Source organism: Meles meles, chromosome 2, assembly GCF_922984935.1.
Source record: "Meles meles chromosome 2, mMelMel3.1 paternal haplotype, whole genome shotgun sequence".
NCBI lineage: Eukaryota > Metazoa > Chordata > Mammalia > Carnivora > Mustelidae > Meles > Meles meles.
In genome coordinates, this window is record NC_060067.1 from 155277584 (window position 1) to 155298154 (window position 20571).

The 20571-nt window shown below is 38.7% G+C and overlaps 1 protein-coding gene across 5 annotated transcripts in view; it reads right to left on the bottom strand.

The window, feature by feature from the left end:
* PINX1 (PIN2 (TERF1) interacting telomerase inhibitor 1) overlaps positions 1–20571 on the bottom strand; it is an 89622-nt gene that overhangs the window by 42953 nt on the left and 26098 nt on the right. For all 5 annotated transcript variants that reach the window (XM_045997156.1, XM_045997155.1, XM_045997157.1 and 2 more), the window contains exon 6: positions 16092–16168. In XM_045997156.1, the coding sequence (XP_045853112.1) occupies positions 16092–16168 (77 nt within the window). The remainder of the gene's footprint in view (positions 1–16091; positions 16169–20571) is intronic.

A 20571-nucleotide genomic window follows, 5' to 3' on the forward strand; every position in this document is an offset into this window, starting at 1 on the left:
ATATACTTGATTCCCATGAATTTTATAAAAGTTCTATCTACCGATCCACTGAATTATACCAACTAACTCACAGTTACCTAGTTTCCCAATGAGCAACTACTAAAAACACTGAGCTAGTGCTGATGAAGTGACAGTCATGGCCTCTGTCTCAGGTAGAATAGCAAGACATATTCTATTAAAAGGATAATAAAAGAGATTACAAACTAAGAGCATACAGTGACAGCAAACTCAGACAAATGCAGAGTTCAGTGAAGGGAAAGACCATTGTGAGAAACCCTTTCATGAAGATGTTACTCCCTTGAGGACAGCGATTCTTGTCTGTTTTGCTTACTGCTGCATTACCAGTGTCTAGAAAAGTGCCCAGCACAGAGGCATTTAATAACAATGTGAATACATTAATGAGCCAGGACTTAAAATACCAATGCTTGTTCGACTAAACAACTGTGCATTCCTTCTCTCTCTACTTCAATGGCAGGAGGCTAGACTTGAGCTGCATCGGAAGACTCAGGCAGAGTGGACAAGGCAAGGACAGTGAAAGCAGAGCCAATGATGTGGGGAAATGAAGATGTGAGAAGACAAAGGATGTCTGGAGCTGACTGAGACAGTCCTGGCGATCTGATTTTGAATCGGCAGGCATTAGCTCCTAGAACACAGACCAGGCCAGTTGGTAGAGAGCCTAGTATACAAGGCAAAGGGACAGTGCATTTGTTAGACACAGGAATGACTGGAGCAGGGCAGTGATGTTACACAAGAGAGAGTTCATGAATATAGGAAAGAGAATACCCTGAAAATAGGAAAAACTAGGGTCAGGCAGACCAGTTAGGAAAGTAATTCAATGGCAATAACAATTGGTAGTAATAATGGCCATGATTTTGGTAAAAATAGGTATTAAAAATATAAAATCAGGGGCGCCTGGGTGGCTCAGTGGGTTAAAGCCTCTGCCTTTGGCTCAGGTCATGATCTCAGGGTCCTGGGATCAAGCCCCGCATCCGGCTCTCTGCTCAGCAGGGAGCCTGTTTCCTCCTATCTCTCTGCCTGCCTCTCTGCCTACTTGTGATCTCTGTCAAATAAATAAATAAAATCTTAAAAAAAAAAAAGATTTCATTTATAAAAAAATATATAAAATCAACAAGAGTTGTTGATGATCTGACTGGACATGAAGGTCAAAGGGGAGAAAGAAATCAAAGATCATACTCGAGTTCATTATCCAACTATGCTGGGCAAATACAACATACAGTGATGGAAAAGGTATTGGCATATTTACTTTTTTACCCTACAATGCTGGGTACATTTAATCTACTCGTCTTCATTCTCACATGAAGTGATCCCACCAGTGCTTCAATCTAAAACTCAGGACCAGAGAAAGGTAAGGCTTGGCTCAAAGTCACAAAAGCAATTACCAACAGATCTAAAGACCTAAATGGAGATCTTCTCCTGTCCCTCAGTCCATTACTCTTTCCATTTTGACATCATAGCTAGTTTCCATTAATCTTTCTCAATAGTACAATTATAATTTCTAAGAAAGGCAAACCTGTCAGGAGGTGAGGCCTGTCTCTCCTGGCAGAACACCTTGCATTCTTTTGGTGGGAGAGGAAAATGGGAGTCAGGGGCAAGATGTCTAACCTACGCCTTCCTGCAATGTGTGGAGAAAACATAAAATAGATCCAGCTTGCTGGCTACAGGAATAACACCCAAAAGGCTTCCATGTCAGGGTGTTAACAACATGTATGTCTGGAGGCTCAGGGTACTTTCTGCAACCCACTCACACATTTGTATACAATAAATTAGGAATTATTATTCCATGATATATAGTTGTCTAAAGTAAACTGAGAAACTCAGCAAATTACCCACACTTAACCAGTAAGAACCAACACTAGAGCTGAAAGAGGAGTGAAGAAAAATATGCCACTCTCTTCATTTCAAAAGGGGGGGCCTCTTCAGTCTTCCTCAGGCATATATTCTGAAGGCTGTAGCAGGAGATAGTCATGAGGGGGAGGAGAAAGAGTGAAGTGGAGGAGAAAGTCCACATGAGAGACCAGGGATAATGTAAAATTTAGAATATTTCCAGGCCAATCTTATCTAAATGTACCTTATAAGGAAGTAAATCTTGAGGAGCAAATAAGTTTTGTTTGTTTGTTTATTGTTTTAAAACACAAATAATGCTAGGGCCAGGAGTTGAAAACAATCCCCACCCCTACCCCACCCCTGGCCTAAGTCTTTTGAGATAAAATAGTTTACATTTGGAATTAATGGATGAAAGAAAGGGTTGTTAAATTTCCAAAAAAATTTTTCTTCTGAAGTGAAAGGGTTTCATCTTAATGTTTCTGACCTCTTCTTTAGTAATGATTTGGCCAATATCCCTGTATGTTAGGCCCTATCCACTTAGAGAATAGAAAACAAGGGCTATTTTTCTCTCTAAAATAAAAATGTGTAAGAAAACAAAGGGTTTAGTCTCGGAAAGACCAACCTTGAGAAGTTCTGCCGGGTAGGACCAAGTTGCAGCTGGAGGGCAAGGCAGCCATAGTATGTATGCAATGGCCTCCTCGCCCTTTCCATCACCAGAACCCAGGCCCCGTTCCCCAAGCAACAGTGCCTTTCTAGAGGAACTGAGCCTCACTGAAGGAAAGCAGTGGTGCCTGTGCAAACAGAGCTTCCAACTGGTCTACCAATTGACTCAAGTAAGAGTCAGACAGCAAAGGGACATCAGACTACGGGGAAAATCTCCAACATGAAAGAAACCAAAACCAAAAGGAAAAATGAGCTCAGAGGAAGAAGAGAAAAACAACCAGGAGCTCTCATAAAATACTGTGTTCAGAGATAAGGGAGCACTCTGTATCCATGAAACGAATAGGGGGATACTGAAAAATAAAAAAAAAGGAACAATCGGATTATGAGAAATAGCTCTTGGAAATTAAAAATATGAGGGCAAAATTTAAAATTTTAATAGGGAAAAAAGGAAAAAAAACACAAAAATTTTAATAGAAAGATTGGAAGAAAAAAATCAAAAAATATCTCCAAAAGTAGAAGAAAGATATAGAAAATAGAAGACAAAAGATGAAAAAAAATCCAAGGAATAATTCAAGATGCTCACTGTGTAACTAGTGACCTCTAAAGAAAACAGAGGGAAAAACTACCAAAGAATGAATAAAAAGGTTAAATTTCCAGAACTGGTAGAAGGACATAGATCTTCGCACTGGAAGATCTATCAAGTACCTAGTGAATAAAAATACCCAGCCAATCACACTTTCATGAGAATTTAGAAATCCAAGGATAAAAAGATCCTAAAAACTCTTGAAGACAAGACAAAGAAAACAGATCTATGTAAAGGACTGAAATAAGAAGAGCAGGAATGGAAATCAGAAGGGACTAGTCATACCTTCAAAATCCTACAAAGAAAATGGCTTTCAGCTCATTCTGCCATGGTATTAGGACAGAGATTTTGAGAACTGTACCCCTTCTCAGAAAGCTGGCAAAAGATGAATGAGGAGACACAGGATAGAAGAGGTAATGAGAGCAGAGTGCAGGGGAAAGTCTGGGATGCCAGTGACAGAGCAAACCAAACAGCCAGTCAGAGTGACGAGGAGAAGGGGTCCTAGGAGGACAGTCCCTGGGGAGAAAACTGCACTGATTAGCTGGTGTGCTCAACATGGCAGAAAGTTGGATATTAAAAGGTTACAAGGGGGTACAGAAAAAAAAATACATGGACACGCCCTTTGTTCCCCACCAGAAAACAATGCAAAATTATAAAAGGCAATGTAGACTTATAAAAGAAATTAGAGTATACTATTTGGCTTAGCAAGGAACAATATTTTGAGTGGTAAAAAGGCCTAACCTACAAAAACAGGAGTTCAGATGATGAAAAAAAAAAAAAATTAACGCATCAAGAGTGTCAATGCATGAAAATAAGTACCAGATAATTTTAAAAGAACCGGAGCACTTAGGAGGTGAAACACGTGGGATGTGATGTAAGAATGTTGCTTTTCATTAGAAGCCGATGAGGGCAACTTAATTTTTAAAATCAGTATGCATCCATTACTTTGATTAAAAAAATAACAACATTCAGTGAGTACTCACTATTACTACATGCCAGGGACTATTTCAAATGTTTTACAGGTGACCTCATTTAATCTCCAATCTAACAATTCTTTTAGGTAATACTATTATTAGCCCATTTTAAAGACGAGGAAATTAAAGCAGATACGGGTTGGGTCATTGGTCCAGGAGTTCACTGCTAGCAACTGATGGAGCCAGGATTCAAATTTAGGCAGTGTGGACCAGAATCTGGAGATCTTATTAACTTCTGAAGAAGCCAAGAAAATATAATTCCATAAATTATTTTGGAAAAAGCAGATTTTCACTTATCAATAAACGTAGGCTGTCATAACCAATCAGACTAACAGACATGAGTAAGTGGAAAGCATTTCTTTTCTCATATCTAAAATCCTATATTTTTCTATCAACAATAAAAAAACGTAGCCCAAACAGCAACAGCAGCAGAAAAGAAAAAGTTGGAAAAAACTGCAGTCACACAAAGTATAGTTAAAAAATGACTAAGTTTCCTTGATATATGAATTTGTTGGAAAACCATTTATCAACAGCCTGTTTCTCTCTAGCAGAGTCCCTCAAGCCGAGAGCCATGTCATTCCCCTTTGACTGATTAATTAGCCAATCAGGGGACATTTTTCATTGTGAGGCATGATGGTTTATTCCAGCTAATGTTTGGTCTCTAATGGCGACATATTAAAGCCAACTCGGCTATTTTAGCCCTGTGGAGTGACCAAAAGAAAAGGATAGAAGATAAATCAAAAGAGCTCCCTTCAGTTTTCCTTCAGTCCTTAACAAAACCCCCAAGGAGCAAATGGCTGGAGGAAAGATCCTCTACCAATAAAAGAAAAAAACAAAGAAAAGAAAGGTAGAAATGCCTTCAAGCCAAGGGAATCCTTTCCTGTGTTTGAGGAGCAATAATTTATCCTCTGTTGATTAACAGACCACTGATAGAATAGGCCCTAAAAAGTCAATATCTAGCTCTTCTTCCTTTTATCAAAAGCTGTGCTCAATAGAAAATCTAGCTCAGCAATGCTTCTTACTCACTTGGAATGATTTCACCGTTGAATTAGAAGAGGCCAAGAGTAACTGGATCTTGGGCACTCTTCACACCACGATCACACTCCAGTCAGGCAGTTGCCCATTGTGGTGCAAGTTCTCCAAGCTTCTCATCCACCCCTATGCCTGTGACAGGCACCAAAGCACAAAGATCTTTGTAGAAGTTCAAATATCAGAGGAATACAAGTTCCTAAAGAAGAGAGATGTGAATATTCACATACCCAGGAAACAGGAAGCACTTCTCAAATATGTATAGTATAATGCCTAGCCCGTTCAGCAACATTATTCTAAGCAGCTACTCCTTGCTACCCAATTCCACACTTATGTACATAAAACTAACTGGCTTTCTCACCTCCAACTAGGCCAAAGATTACGAATTAGCAGTTGTGTCAAATGAGATCACAAACATGTTTTACTTGTCTGGAACAAGATCTACCACCACCACTGATTTCAACATCATTATTTTATAAATCTTGGGTACTTTCGGGCAGGATATCAATTTTCCTGATTCCCTGTCATCTTAAAATTAGACTACTTACATACACATTTACAGTCAGATACCTGGACTCCATGGACCTTTGAGACCCAGGAGAAGCTAGCAAATAGAAAAGGCATAGAAAAGAAGATGTGCCAAGTTATGTAACAAGTTACATCTTCTTTACAATACCTTGTCCATTCAGAGACTCTTGCCCTTTGTACCAAGATCAATCATCAGTTCTCTGTAGATTTTTCTGACATCATGGTAAAAATTAATGGTTCTCCAGTCTGTTTCCACAATGTTTAAAACATACTTCAATAACTGAGTTCAATTCCACAAAAACTTTACTGAGAGCGTACTTCATGCAAGGCATGGTTCTAGATGCTATATAGAGTACAAAAATTCCTGCCCTCATGGGGCTTCCAAACCACTGAGGAAAGACAGTAAACAAACAATTCAATGTATCAGGTGGCAGTAACTGCTATGGAGAAGAATAAAGCAAAGGAAAGGGTATAAGAGTGTCAAGGTTTTTGTTGTTTGTGTATTTATTGTTTTATTGTTTATTGATTGTATTGTTTGTGTTTTTATTGTTTGAGTTTTCAATTATACATAGGGTAACATTTGTACAAAAGTGTGAAAGAGGCAGGGGTAGGCCATGCCACACAGAGGAGCCACCAAGTACTTAAACTTGGGGTAGGAGCAGTCCTGAAATACTAGAGGAACAGCAAGGAAGCAGTGTGCTGAGGGCAGAGCAGTTACCAAATACCCAGAAGATGAGGTAGGGCAGTAGTGAGTGTGCATCTAGGTATATATGAGAAAGAGAAAGAAAGAGATAGGGTGGGGGTGGGTGGGTATGACATACAGAATTCTAGGTCATTGTAAAAATGTGCTTTTTATACTTTGCAAGGTTTTGAAGACAGTAGTGACATGATCTCAACTACATTTTCCAAAGATCACTCAAGCTGCTATAGAGAAATACACTGTAGAAAAGACTCTTACACTCTCCTAAAGAATCTGTTATATTACATTCAAGATATTTCTATAACTATGTCCTCTAGCAGAGGACCATGAATTCCATGAAGGGGGCCAAGTCCTACTGTCTTTGCAGCTTTAGCAATCAGAGCAATCATCAGGACATACCACATAAATATTTATAACCTTTTAAGTTTCTCCAGCTTTTCCATTATTAAATAAGTGCCAACAAACTATGTTTACTATGGAAGAGAAGAAATCAGAACTTTACATAACCTGTAAAAGGATATCTTTTGTGTCTGGCTTCAAAAGTATTAACAGAAGTAAAGACTGTACTAGGTACAAAATATCACTTTGGTTCAAATTCAATATCCTTGGTAAACTATTCACGATTTTGTCCTTTCATACCTCCAGGGATGTTATGTTGCTCAGATGAACTTCAGTGAAAGAAAAGGGGAGGGTAATGTCTCCTGGTGCTTCCTAAATGGACTGCCCCTCAATTTTCTCAGATGGCATTTAATTCCACTTGTAAATATCTCCAAGCATTAAATTTTCTATGACCTAAGTATTTGAACTCTCCACTCTCTGTCTGAGGAACATTTTTTATATCTAAATCTCTGAAACTCACATTAAAAATCTGTTTTCCCTTGCTACTGTTAATGGAATCAGACTAATTTCCATTGTGATGACAAAATAGTCCTGCTTGATGCAGTGGCATAAACTAGATGATCTGAAGAGTCTATTTGTCCTTGAGATCCTATTATCTTTCCATAAACAGACTCTAACAGTACTAAAACACTGTAAATCTTTGGGGAATAGGGATAGCATCAAATACATTTTGAAACTTATTAAATTCAGTACCATCATCTCCATGAATACTCAATACATGATGATGATGATAAAGAGGTTTTATCTCAGTTTTTGTTCATTTATTTTAAAGCAATGAATTCTTTACACACTCAACAAATGCCAATACATCTACCTCAAATTGTATAGGACATCACATTAGAAGGAAGATAACTGCTTTAGTTATTACTCATAATAAATACTAATTCTTAAAAATTGATATGCTAAGAAATCCACTATAATTGCTGTAATGGCAAAATGGCAACAAAAAGCCTCCTTGCTGGAAGACTATAAAAAGGAGGATTTAGGACACCTGGGTGATTCAGTGAGTTAAGTATCTGACACTTGATTTCAGCTCAGGTTATAATCTCAGGGTCGTTAAGACTGAGACCTGCACTGGGCTCTATACTGGGCGTGAAGCTTGCTTAGGAGTCTCTCTCTGCCCCACCCCCACCCAGGAAACACTCTTAAAAAAAAAAAAAAGGGAAAGGAATTATTGGCAATGAGTAAGTTTACTCGGTACATTTATATTAACAAATATTGCTCAGCATGTGACTATGCACATATGGATTAAAATTTTCTCATTACTATGTTAGGTTTATTATTCATCAGCTTAAATTTGAGGGTGTTAACAATTATAATGATGACCGCGATCTTAGCAGCAGCAACTAAGGTATGTTGGGTACTTACTGCATGCTAGAGACTTGCTAAGGCTTGGCTTAATTCTTGTTAGATAATTTATTAGCCACATTTTATGACTGAAGAAGCTAAGGCTCTCAGAGGTTAAGTAACTTGCCCCAAATCCGTCTTCACACTACCCATGGGCTCAAAAACAGGCTTACCAAATTCTTACAGTGCCTGTTCTCAATGCCATACTCAACTGAATGAGCCTCCCATTAGAAGAAGTGAAAGAAATAGAACAATTCATTAGATGACATGATTTCCTCATTCCACTGGTTAAGACATCTACCAGGTTCACCAATGCACAGTCACAGAGCCACAGAATGACACCTCCTTAGAGAGCCATTTCAGTTATCTAGGTAACAAACCACTGCAAAACTTGGCAGCCTAAAACAACAATCCTTTCATTATCACACACTACTTCTGTGGGTCAGCAATTCAAGAAAGAGCTTGGCAGGGTGGGGCTCTGGCCCCAGGTTTCCCTAATGTGGCTGTGATCAAAAAGTGATTAGAGCTGGCATAGCAATGGGTTGGCCTGGACCTCTTTCTCTTCACAGTCTTGGGAACTTTTCCACATATTTCATCCATCAGTTCTAATTCTTTCTTACAAAGCATAACAAACAAATCTGTTCTTTTTTTTTAAAGAAGATTGGTAAAACCATCTGGACATTCAAAGTCAGGATTTCTCTTTAAGCAAGGCAGGGTTTTTTTCTTCTTCTTCTTCTCTTTTTATTGTATTGTTTTAGTCACCATACAATGCATCATTAGGTTTTGATGCAGTGTTCCCAGATTCATTGTTTGTGTACAACACCCAGTGAATAGCCAATTTGCTAGTTACTGTATATAACCTGCACTTCCAGATACTTTTGTTCCCAATGCCCATCTATGAACACACTCTTAAAATACGGCACCCAGGCCTCAAAGAATAGTTCAAATACAGTCACCAGTGCAGAAAATGAGCAAAACACCTGTTGCCTTCAGCATGCAGGCACAAGCGTTCTGATACATCCCAGGCCTGTATGTAGGATAGCTGCCATACTTACATACTCCGGCTTATGTAAAGCTGAGATTAGATTACAAATCCTTGCCTCTAAGTTAATTCTCATCTAACTGCTATCAAATGAGATCTTTCCAGGATTAAATGAGACTTTACATATCTTCATAAAATTTCATCTATTTAGTTTTGGTTAAATAAAGTGTTTTCCAGCTTAGGGAGATTGTTTTGAATCTTGATCCTGTTATCAGTGGTCAAAATGATGATGAGAATTATGGAAGTCATCAGAGCTGGCAAAAAAATCCCAAACTTTAGACCTAATTAAGTATTATTTGGTTTATTTGTGGGCTTAGTTTAAATTTATCTCTAACTAAACGGTTCTTCATTAGAAGACTGCTTTAGCAAATACTAGGTTGAGAAGCTGCCCAACTTTTGAATCCTGATGCCCAGATCTGGGGTAAGAAGGGGGAGGCAGAGTGACAGAGGCTGTAGGAAGGGGGAGAGGTTTAAATTTAAGAGTTCACATCTGGTGAACCATTTACAAAACTCAACCTAATTCATGAATATAGGTTATTAACATGAACATTTGGAACGAAGGATGAGTAGCTTTGATTCGAGGACATTTCAAGCAAAAATTTAAAAAAAGAACTCTTTTCCCAATGATTTTCCTTTATGAGGTAATAAGGGCAGTTTATAGAACTAAAGCAATGGTCAAAATATCCCATGAACTCAACTAGCCAAAAGAGAAGGGTCTGCTTGGAAGTGTAGGTTCAGATTTGACAATCAGTCAGAAATGGAAAAGAAAGGAGATTCATGATAACTGACAAGAAAGGAACATAAATCATGCTTTGGTTCAAAAAGCAAAAGCCCTCAGGTTATTCAACCAAAGTAATCATTAACTGGGGTATCCTGGGAGCATATAAGAAATACAAGGTTTCTAATTCAATCATGTTATAGAGGTGAAGAAATTGACAATTATTTTGCCAAGAGCCTAAGCAGAAACCTGCTGTTGAGAGAAACAAAGTAGGAATGCTGGTAACGCAGTCTCAATCCTTGATACAGTTTAGGAGTATTTTCTCTAGTGATAAGGCTGAATCAGGAAACAAGCTGGATAGAGGAAGGAAACTGCAAAAGTGGGGGGAGGGAAAAAAATGAAAGAAGCAAAAAAAAGGAGTATCAGGAAGTTCAACAAGATAGGAACTAATGGAATTTGTTTTTCAGTGTCTCCAATTCCAACTTGCACACCAAGTGAGAAAAGATACAAACACATACATACTCGTATCTATAACTCCTGGCAGGCACTGGCCAGCACAAGTACCTGCTGCAGGTCTCAGGGGCCCTAGTAATTTCAGTTCAATATGTTCGATCATTTCATTGTCTCCACAGAAAGTCCATACATCTCCAATTTAGGTGAACTCCAATCCAGAGTTACTGTCTTCTTAGTACAAAGATGATGGGGAAAGGAAATGAAGGACTTGGAAATTAAAAATGTACAACCAACAATTCCCACACAGAACAGTGTGTTAAAAGTTTTCTGAGTAATTGGCAGTTTGTGATGATCTTTCACTATTTAAGCAAGTAGTTCTGAATAGCCAGATTCAGATAGGGCACCAGTGCCTCTAGATAGTCTCTGTGGCTGGAGAAAATACTGAGCACCAAGAAAGTCAGAGAATAGTTCCTGGAGACAGGAAGGCTCTGTTCCTCTACATAATACAAAATTCACTCCTACTACCCTCACAAAGAAAATTTCTATTTTAAGTGATTTTTTTTTTAAGGAAGAGATTTATTTTTATTTTTATTAATATTTTTAACGATTTTATTTATTTGACAGAGAGACAGCTAGAGAGGGAACACAAGTCGGGGGAATGGGAGAGGGAGAAGCAGGCCCCCCCGCTGAGCAGGGAGCCTAACGTGGGGCTCCATCCCCAGACTCTGGGATCATGACCTGAGCAGAAGGCAGAGGCCTAATGACTAGGCCATCCAGGTGACCCTTATTTTTTTATATTCATATTTATGTTTTTGTTTTTTTATTTACTTAGCACAGTCCTAGATTTTAATGATTATTTTCAGATCAAAACTCTCTGGAAAATCTGATACAAGTGTTGGACTTATATATCCATACCTACATGTATATATACCCACAAATTCTGCATGCAATTTAGAGGAGTTTACCAACCCACTATAATGTGTACCCTGACATACTGCCCAAGGAGCTCTCCTATACTGACACATGATAATTGTATCACTTTATACATATACATCACTTTACAGTTTCGTATACTTCTGAAATTTCTAAAGTAAATGACTTAATCGTTGTATCTGGACTTGAAAAACATCAAAGAATCTGATTTTTACAAGGCATTTTCTAAAGATCTGTAAGATAAAAGACATAAAACCCAGCAGAAGACATAAAATCTAGCAGGCATTAAGTGCCCGAGGTAGACCATGGAAACTATGATCAGGCCTTGAAACCTTGGTATTAATCATTACTGATGTGAGCTGACTCAGCATGTAACTATGCGAGATCAAGTGGTTCATACATATAATATTCAATTTTGAATTAGACAATTCTGTTGACAGCAGCGTCTGCTGAGGTCAGGGATGGTGTGGGGGAGGGGGTGACTATAGCTGGGGTAGTATGAGGGAAATGCTTGTGTTGAAGGTACAGTTCTGTAATTAACTGAGACAGTGGTTATAGAATCCACAAATGTCATAAAGTGGCACAGAACTACACACATGGATTGCTACCAGGGTCAATTTCCTGGCTTTCATCTTGTGTGATAGTTACGTCAGATGTAACTACTGGGATAACTGGGTGAAGGGTACAAGCAATCCCTCTGAACTAACTTTGCAACTTCCTATACATCTGCAATTACTTCAAAATAAAAAGATTTAAAGCAAAAAAAGGTCAAAAAAATCTGTTATTAATCAAGGGCTGCAGCTATTGGATATAAACGTATTCAGATTCTTCAAATCATATGAGACTAGAAAATGCACACGTTAACACAGCATCTATGCTTCAGAAACTCAAGCTAAGTCTTTCTTAATTCAGTTCCAACAACAAAATAAAATTGTTCCCAAAGCTGGCCCAGGCATTTGTAATATGCTTCCTGAACCTATCAGAGTTCAGTTCTGCCTGAAGGCAAGGTAGTGATTTTGAAAGCTGAACCACTATTTTCAGCAAAATGAGAATATGAAAGTCAACCAGTTTCCCACAAAGTGATGATAAAATATTAACTACTTATGCCTTTGACAAAATCTCAAAGAAAACTTCTAAGGCATAACTAAGATCATTTAAATGTAGATATTTATTTATTTATTTATTTATTTATTTATTTGCAAGAAAGCTGACCTATGGTACAGGGGAAAGGACAATGACTCTGGAGTCAGAGGGACCTGGATTTAAATCCCATTTGTGTCACCCTGGACCTTCGTAACAAATCCTTCTGAGCGTTGGTTCCCTCACTGCTAAAAGGTGATGATAATGCCTCCTTCACAGGACTGTTGGGGACAAATGAAATACTATCTGAAGTGGCCAGCACCGTGTCTGGCACAAAGATGCTTTATAAGGTTATAGTTTCTTTTCTGTCATGACAACAGTCAGGGGTTGTAGAAATTAGTAAGTTCGGCTTTAACTTGAGAGGTAGGATATCACCCAAACTAGACGTGGTCAATGCCCAAGGTTCTTTAAATCTCGATGCAAAGACAAGATCAATATCGGCACCTTATCCAGAGCACCCACAGAGAATTACTATGCTAACATTCAATACTGCCACGATGTCTAAGATTCTTCAGGTATCTGACCTCCAGCAGTACCTTTACCTTGGCAATGCCAAGTACAAATTCAGGCCAATGTTGCTATGGGGGTCAAGGGAGTCAAAACAAAGTGATTCTCCTTCCAACTGCAACCAGGAGCCAAAAGAGGTTGTATTTTTAAACAAATCTGATTAAAGGCCTCCTGCCCTTGGCTATAAGGACTGTTGTAACTAACATGATAAGGTTTCATAGCAACAATTTATTCAGGGAAGGTACAGGTGTGCCTCAATGAGAGCTAACTCTCTATGTGAAAATCGACACACATTAAAACAAATTAAAAGGTGACTCTGCTTTACAGGGAGAAGCAAACCAAGAAACAGCTTCCCAACTACAGAGAACAAACTGATGGGCACCAGGACAGGGGCATGGGGGTAGATGGGTGAAATAGGTGATGGGGATCAAGGACTGCCTTTGTGATAAGCACCAGGTATTGTATGGAGGTGTTAAATCACTATATAGTTAAATCACTATACAGTACACCTGAAACTGCTAGTACACTGTATACTAACTGGAATTAAAATAAAAACTAAAAAAACAAAGTGACTCTGCTTTACAGTAATATTTTTTTCCTTGGTCTCTTAAAAATGTGATTAGGTTCCAATACCCTCCCATCTTATATATACGTGTAGCTATGTATTAAATGTAAAATACCACAGAGGCCCTGTCAACTTATGCAGGGCACGCAGCAGTGTGACCAGCAGCATTAGCATCACCTGGGAGCTTCTCAGAAACGCAGACTCTTGGGCCCCACCCCACCGTCAAGAACTGGAATCTGCAGTTTAACATAATTTCCAGATGATCTGTGTACGTATTAAGATTTCAGAAGCCCTGTCCTAGGCAGTATTCGTAACCCTAAAGCCAGAAGTTCTCCCAAATGTTACATAACAGGGCTTCCACAAGTGGCTCTCAATCCTCACTCCTAATAGTCACCCAAGTCATCTGGGTAGGCTTTATTTTAAATTAAAAGTATTTTTATTCTTCTCTTTTTAATACCTATTCCTGGACCCTGACTCCAAATTTGGATTTACCTGGGCTGGGCTGGCACCCTGGCATTAGTATTTTTCTTAAAGCTCCTTAAGTGCCTGAGTGGAAGTGCTGCTGAGAACCACTGCTACAGACCATGCACTGCACCCTGATATAACACTGCCTCACCAAACAATAAGGATTTCAAATCCATCTACAAAACAAAACCTTAAGCTAGAGTGAGAGATTAAGAAGTGCCTGGATATAAATCTTAAATAACAAATCACAGTATTATATCAAGGCTGATCTTCTCCATACCAACTGCCCTAAAATAGACTTTCCCTGGGCTAGTACCAGGGAATTGTTTCCGAAGCTCCTCAAGTACAGGCTCACAGCAACATGGTCATGAATGACTACACCACCAAAAAGCCAAGAAGTGCTGGATAGTGTTGAAAAGTTTCATGTCACCTAACATCAGGACTTACTGACAGACATCTGTCAGAGGATTAGAAACCTCTAATCTCCCGAAACAAAAAGCTTTCCTGTGCTTACCACTTAAGTTCTTTTAAAGTTCTACCAAAAGCCCATAAATAATACTTCCTTCCCTCATCTGTTCAACTGTAAAATTTCAAAGAGAGTACTAGAAAAGACCAGGGTCGCAGGCAGTAGGGGCTGGCAGCAGGGAGAAAAAAGAGGGTCAAGTAACGTAAGAATGCCGGGATTTGGAAATGCCAGCACAGTGGCAATGCAAGACTGAGAGAGCTGGAACAGTAAGGTTATCATCAGAAATCCATGGGGCTGATGCAAAGGTGCAAGGTGTGGCCAAGGGAGGGGGTAGCTAGGGCAGAGTGGAGATGATAGAACATCCTTGAGGATACTGAAATTACTGAGGATGATCAAAGGAGAGTGACTCAAGAGAAAGACTCAGGTAAGACAGATGCAAAATCTTGAGTGAACAAGGCAGAGGGCCTGATCCAATCCAGTTCATACAGTAACCACTGAAGGGGAGAGGTGTAACCAGAAGTAGCGCTGTCTGATGATCCTCAGCTCTTCCAACAGCCTCTCCACGAATGAAGCATCCAGTGTGGCCTGATGTCAGAACACCTCCTCCCTAATCACCCACCTGCTTTTGACATGACTCAGCAGAGACCTACAGACACCACCCCTCAGTGAGCCAATGGGGCCCAGGCCTGCATCCTCAGTCTTTACCACTGAAGGTGCAGGGGCAGAAAAAGTGCTGAAAGATGGAATTTTCTCCAAACCCGCAGAGGAAATCACCAAGCACAATTTCTAATAAGCATAGTCTTTGAAAATAATATTAAGTAACAAACAGCTACTGCCCTGGAAAAATTCCCGTAGCTCTGGAGAAATATCAGAAATAAATGACACAAGTGGTTTTTTGTTCTATCATCATCAAGGGCCTTGGCTAGGAGCCAATAAAGAAACCATAAGGAGGACATATCAGATTAGTTGAGTAATAGCTATAGCAACCATATTACAGATTTTTGGAGACAACACCAATTTTAAATTTTTATCCCTTTATCTCCAGAAACCCCTATTTCAAAACTTCAGTTTTGACATCCAAGCCCAGAACTGTCTCTTACTTTGGAAATGGCACAAAAAACTTTGTGCTGTATTACACAGTCCAATGACCTAACGAAGACCCTGAATTATGGACTCATTCCATTTAGGGTACAGTTTAGTCACTCTACTTCTATCTAGTTTTGAAACAAACATTGTACAATGGAGGAAATACAAAACCAAATGCCTTACAGATTGTCCATGATGATCCAACTTTCAAAATGCTTTTTAAAGGGAACAGACCGGAACAGGACTACATACATGATATTGTTCCCCCCCAAGCCATTAGCCCAAACAATTATGCAATCCAAGCAGAGCAAAACTGATGCAAGCAACCACCCTCTCTTCTGGCATGGGAGAGACATTCTTCCCTTTGAGTATACCGGCAAAGGCATTCCTCCCCAAGTTTATTCCAGTCCTCACACAAGGGAAAAAGCAGGTAATACATATTCTTTCTCAGAATCCTTGTAAATCATATTACTTCCAACTATTATTATTAAGAGGATCATATTTAGCCTTTGTATAAAGCCTCTCAAAGTTTTTTTGGTAGGTTTATCTAAAAAGTACTACCAGTAATAGATATAAATAGTTCAACACATAGCAAAAAATCAAGTGGTGTTGAAACAGAACATATATCAACTGTCTGTGGCTTAATACCTCAGGAGTCTTCTTACTCTGTCTCTTCCCAAAAATGCAGTCAAGATCTGTTTTGCTCCGAGATGATAGATCCTTCCCTAGAAAAACAACATGATGCCTTTCAGTAATACCATTCTTTCTAAAATAAGGAGCATGAATATAAACTATGACAATCCTGAAAGCAACTATTGACTTTCTGTCTCCCTTTCACAGACTATATCTCCTTAATTAAACATAAAATTAATTAAAAAATCCCTTATAAATCAAGTGTTTTAGAAGCAGAACCCCTGACATTCTCTTATTTGTAGAAGCAACCAAGAGCACGTAACACGAGAGGGAAATAATTTTAAAGCAAGCTCTTCTACTGGTATGATTTCAAGGTATAATATCTGGGTCTCTGGGTTCCCCATTTGTAAAAGAATTATCATTTATTTTAAGGAGATGTGAGTTACTTAGGATTATGAAATGCAGATAAAAAACGTCGCTAGCTACATAGCTTTGAAAACACACATGAATGAGGGTACACTGTATTTGACACATAGGAGCTCTATAATTAACTGAATGCATGAAAATTTAAGAATATATGCAAATAACTATATTAGGATGAAAGGATTTCAGATTTTTCTCTTTTTTTTAAAAAATGTTCTTTACTATTACAGCTCTACCATCTTTAAGTAAAAGGATACATAGTAAGAGCAGGAAATTTAATGGCTTCTGGCAAAGCACTATCCGAAAGAACTATGATTCTTATTAAAAACACTGAACTCTTTCACTTAATTTCAAACCCACAACCAACTAATTTAAAATTCACTTCTTTGGAATTTCCACTTCTACCAATAATACTCTGTGAGCAGTCAACCAAATCTATTCCCATTTATCAACCACATGGTAAATGCATTTTAAAAAGTAACTGCTACATGTAAAGTCTTGAGGCTCTGGGGGAGGGAGGCTCTGGGTCAGACACAGGAATGTGTGTTCTGAGTAGGAAGCCTGAGTTCCAATGTCACAGACTCACTTGTCTTCTTAGTTTCCTGTAGCAAAACTAACTTGGCAAAGTAATGGCATGACCCAGAAGGTTCTACTTCACTGACTATCACTGGGGCATTCAAATATGATATTGCTCAGTGACTCCATGAAATTAAAAAACAAAACACCCTTAGAATTAATGCAAAGCGAGGCGCCATAACCAGCTTCATAGGCAACAGTACTAGATTCAATGGTCCAGTCAGTACGACCTGTTCCTATCAGGGACATGGTCTTCTGTGGCTCTGTGCTACTCTCTCCTTTCTCCCTGAGCTAGAAACAAAGCTTTCCTGTTTCTGATTATTAAGCAGACCCAGACAACAGATCCTAAAGGAAACTTCCTCAAGAACAAAATGAAACATATCTCACATAGGAGCTCAGAAAATGAACCTGAAAAGAGGGGAATAAAATTGGTCATTGTGGGGAGAAGTGGGAAAACCCTTAGGAGGTCTAGATATCTATTCTTAGCTTTGTCATCGGTATAACCCATTTTGCACTGCTGAGCACATTCAGGATGGCAGTTTCTATTTCAGAAAGAGTTATGCTTAGTTCAAAATATGTATCAGCCATCTTTCCCTAACCTATCTTCTGGAATGGAACAGATAACCTCAAAGAAATGCAAATTAAGATATTTTATGGCAACTCTATTAAAAGGAATCCTGGAGGGATTTAGGAAGGGAGGGTACATGCAAGATCGCAATTCTAGGACAGATCTCAAACTATGAACGTGCAGAGATTGAAAACAAATCTAAACATTACAGGAAAAACTGCCAAGCTGGTAGAGACAGTAAGCTGTACGAAAGAAGGTGCAAGTATTTCTAAGGTTTTGGTGATAGGTTCTTATATCATAAATTTTTATCCTTTAGCAAAGTTCACTTAAGTTAGTGTAGAAACCAGGATTGTTACAGGCCTTGCTCTGGATTTGATCTGGAAAACAAAACACAGAGAAGAATTAAGAGTCAGAGACCAATGGAAAGGAGCTTAAAGATAGATCAAAATGTGAAGACAGAATTGGTACTGAAACAGTTGTTAGTTAATGATCCTGGTTGAATAGTTTATGAATTTTATAAAATCATGGCCACTTTTGAATAAAATATATAAATACTAAAACTGAGTTTGAAAGCTTACTGGTTTCAGTTCTAAATTAAGGTCAACTGACAGCAAATACTGTTGAAAAACTTAGATGTTAGGGAAAATGACAATCAAAAGCTCAATAGAATAAGAACTTAGGTTATCTCTCTGGGTTTGGTTCATCTACCTTTCAGTCTTCCATTGGCCATAACACAGCTTCCAGTAGCCAAGCTGATGTAACTATGTCCATAAAAGGATAAGCAGGTACTTTCAGAGAAGAGTTCTTTATTGATCTTTTTAGCTGTTTTTCTAACAGTCATGATTATCCAGTCCATCAGAGTGGCAAAGGAAAGGAGGAAGGTTACCACTGTGGCCAGATATACCCATGATGCTGAGAAGTCCACATGGGAAGCAAATGAAATTATAAAAAATAAGAATTTAAGAAGCACAGAGATCTGGAACTTCTTAATTTAAGGGCAAAAGTCTTATAGAACCCAACAAGTTCTCAGGAAAACACGGTATTATAGCACCATATTTTAAAAAAAGCCTGAAAAAAACCCCCAGAGCTTTCTACTCAGAGTAAAGGAGTGAGGGCCAGGAAATGAATGGTAGGTGAAATAGATTTTGTTAAAATTAAAAAACAAAACAAAACAAAACAAAAAACCAACCCACTTCAGGTGTATGTAGTTAGCCTCACATACTTGGAAAATTCATTTGCATATCATCAGTCATGAAGAATACAACACATACTGTATCTTGATTTTTGTTTTTAACAAAAATACATGGAACCAATAATAATCCGGGAATAGAAGATTATGGTGGTGGCACTGAAGGGGTGATGTCAGAGCACCAGGCAAGCTGCAGGGCTTAGAGTAGGGTTTGAAATAAGTGAGACCCTCACAACCAATAAGACAGCCAGAATTTTTTCACAGCCTGCAGTGGTGCTAATTTAGATTTAAATGGCAAAAGAATCCAAAGAGGAAACTTGACACCCATCACTAGCAGAGTGCCTTGCCATGGGGGGGCAGGGTTTGTGGGGGAGTGTACTAAGAGTAATACAGTCTGTGCATCCAGCCTACGGAGCCAGCCACCAGGACATATGCTGTCCAGGCAGTTTCCTCGTTTAAGAAGCAAATACTGCCAAAGGTCATGGGAGTAAGAAGTCTGAGTAAAATCACTAGGATGAAGCTGCGCAACCACAGTTCATGCCCCGTTATTTCTTCCACCCACCGCCCAATTGAAGGGAGGAAGAAAGCAATACTCTCTTGATAACTTTGCACTGTGTAGGTGAAAAACTTTAAAAATGTTTTTGTGGAGTTTGATCTTTTCCTCTCCACAGATGTGCCTCAACAAACATTTTTTGAATTGCAAGAAACTGCATGGAAGTTAGGCTTTTACACAAACATAGATGATACAAACTTTTGAATTAGCAAATAAGTTGTTTCAAATTCAAATCATAAGTTTGGGACTCTAGAAAGAAGTAAGTATGTATCTCAATGAAAATGATATAGCCAATATTTAGGCAGTAGCAAATTTTTATAATGCTATTTGCTACCAGAATCTCACACTTTTTTTTTCTATTTTTCTTTTTTTAATTTCTTTTTAGCGTAACAGTATTCATTGTTTTTGCACCACACCCAGTGCTCCATGGAATCTCACACTTTTAAAGTCAAATTTTTGTCCTCACTCTTCCCATCAAGGTATGTAAAATGTCATCTTCCCATGTTTTAGTCTCTGGATGACAGGCAGGAGTTACAGCATGAATCATCCTCACTGAATAAGCAAATTAGTTATGTTCACTAAGAGCCTACCAAGGGCTAAAAAGCTTATCAAGCATTATGCTGAACAAACAAAAGTTCCACAAAATGGGTCATTTCTGAAAAGTCATAAAATGCAACCTACTTTAGAACTCAATAATGACTTAAAAATCTTTCCTCAAGTTTAACAGCAGAAGCGGAGTCTGGAAGAAGGTCAGTGCTAAAGTGATCTGTGCGAGAGGGTAATGCAGCACCCAGGATTCCTGTGATCTAAGATCATCCACCTTAGAGATGACTCAGGGTTTATCATTCACATCCAGGGACAACTGCTCTACATGGAAAGACTTCTTTTATTAAATGAAAGAACTCCAAGATATGCTTTCATCGTGGCTTGTTAAGATGGATAGTGCATAATGACTTTCTTCATTACCTGAATTTCTGCCTCTTTCCCATCTTTTCCACTCACTCCCCAATCTGCATTTCCTCTATTTTCCCACTCAATCTCCTCTGCTTCCTTCCTGACAAAATATCTTGAACCCTCTTCCCTGTATACCAATGCCCCTTTCTCCCCAAGCAAGACTAATACTAAGAAATCAGCAAACCTCATTCCAAGAAATTGAAGGCACAGCACACCAAGCAGGTTGACAGGA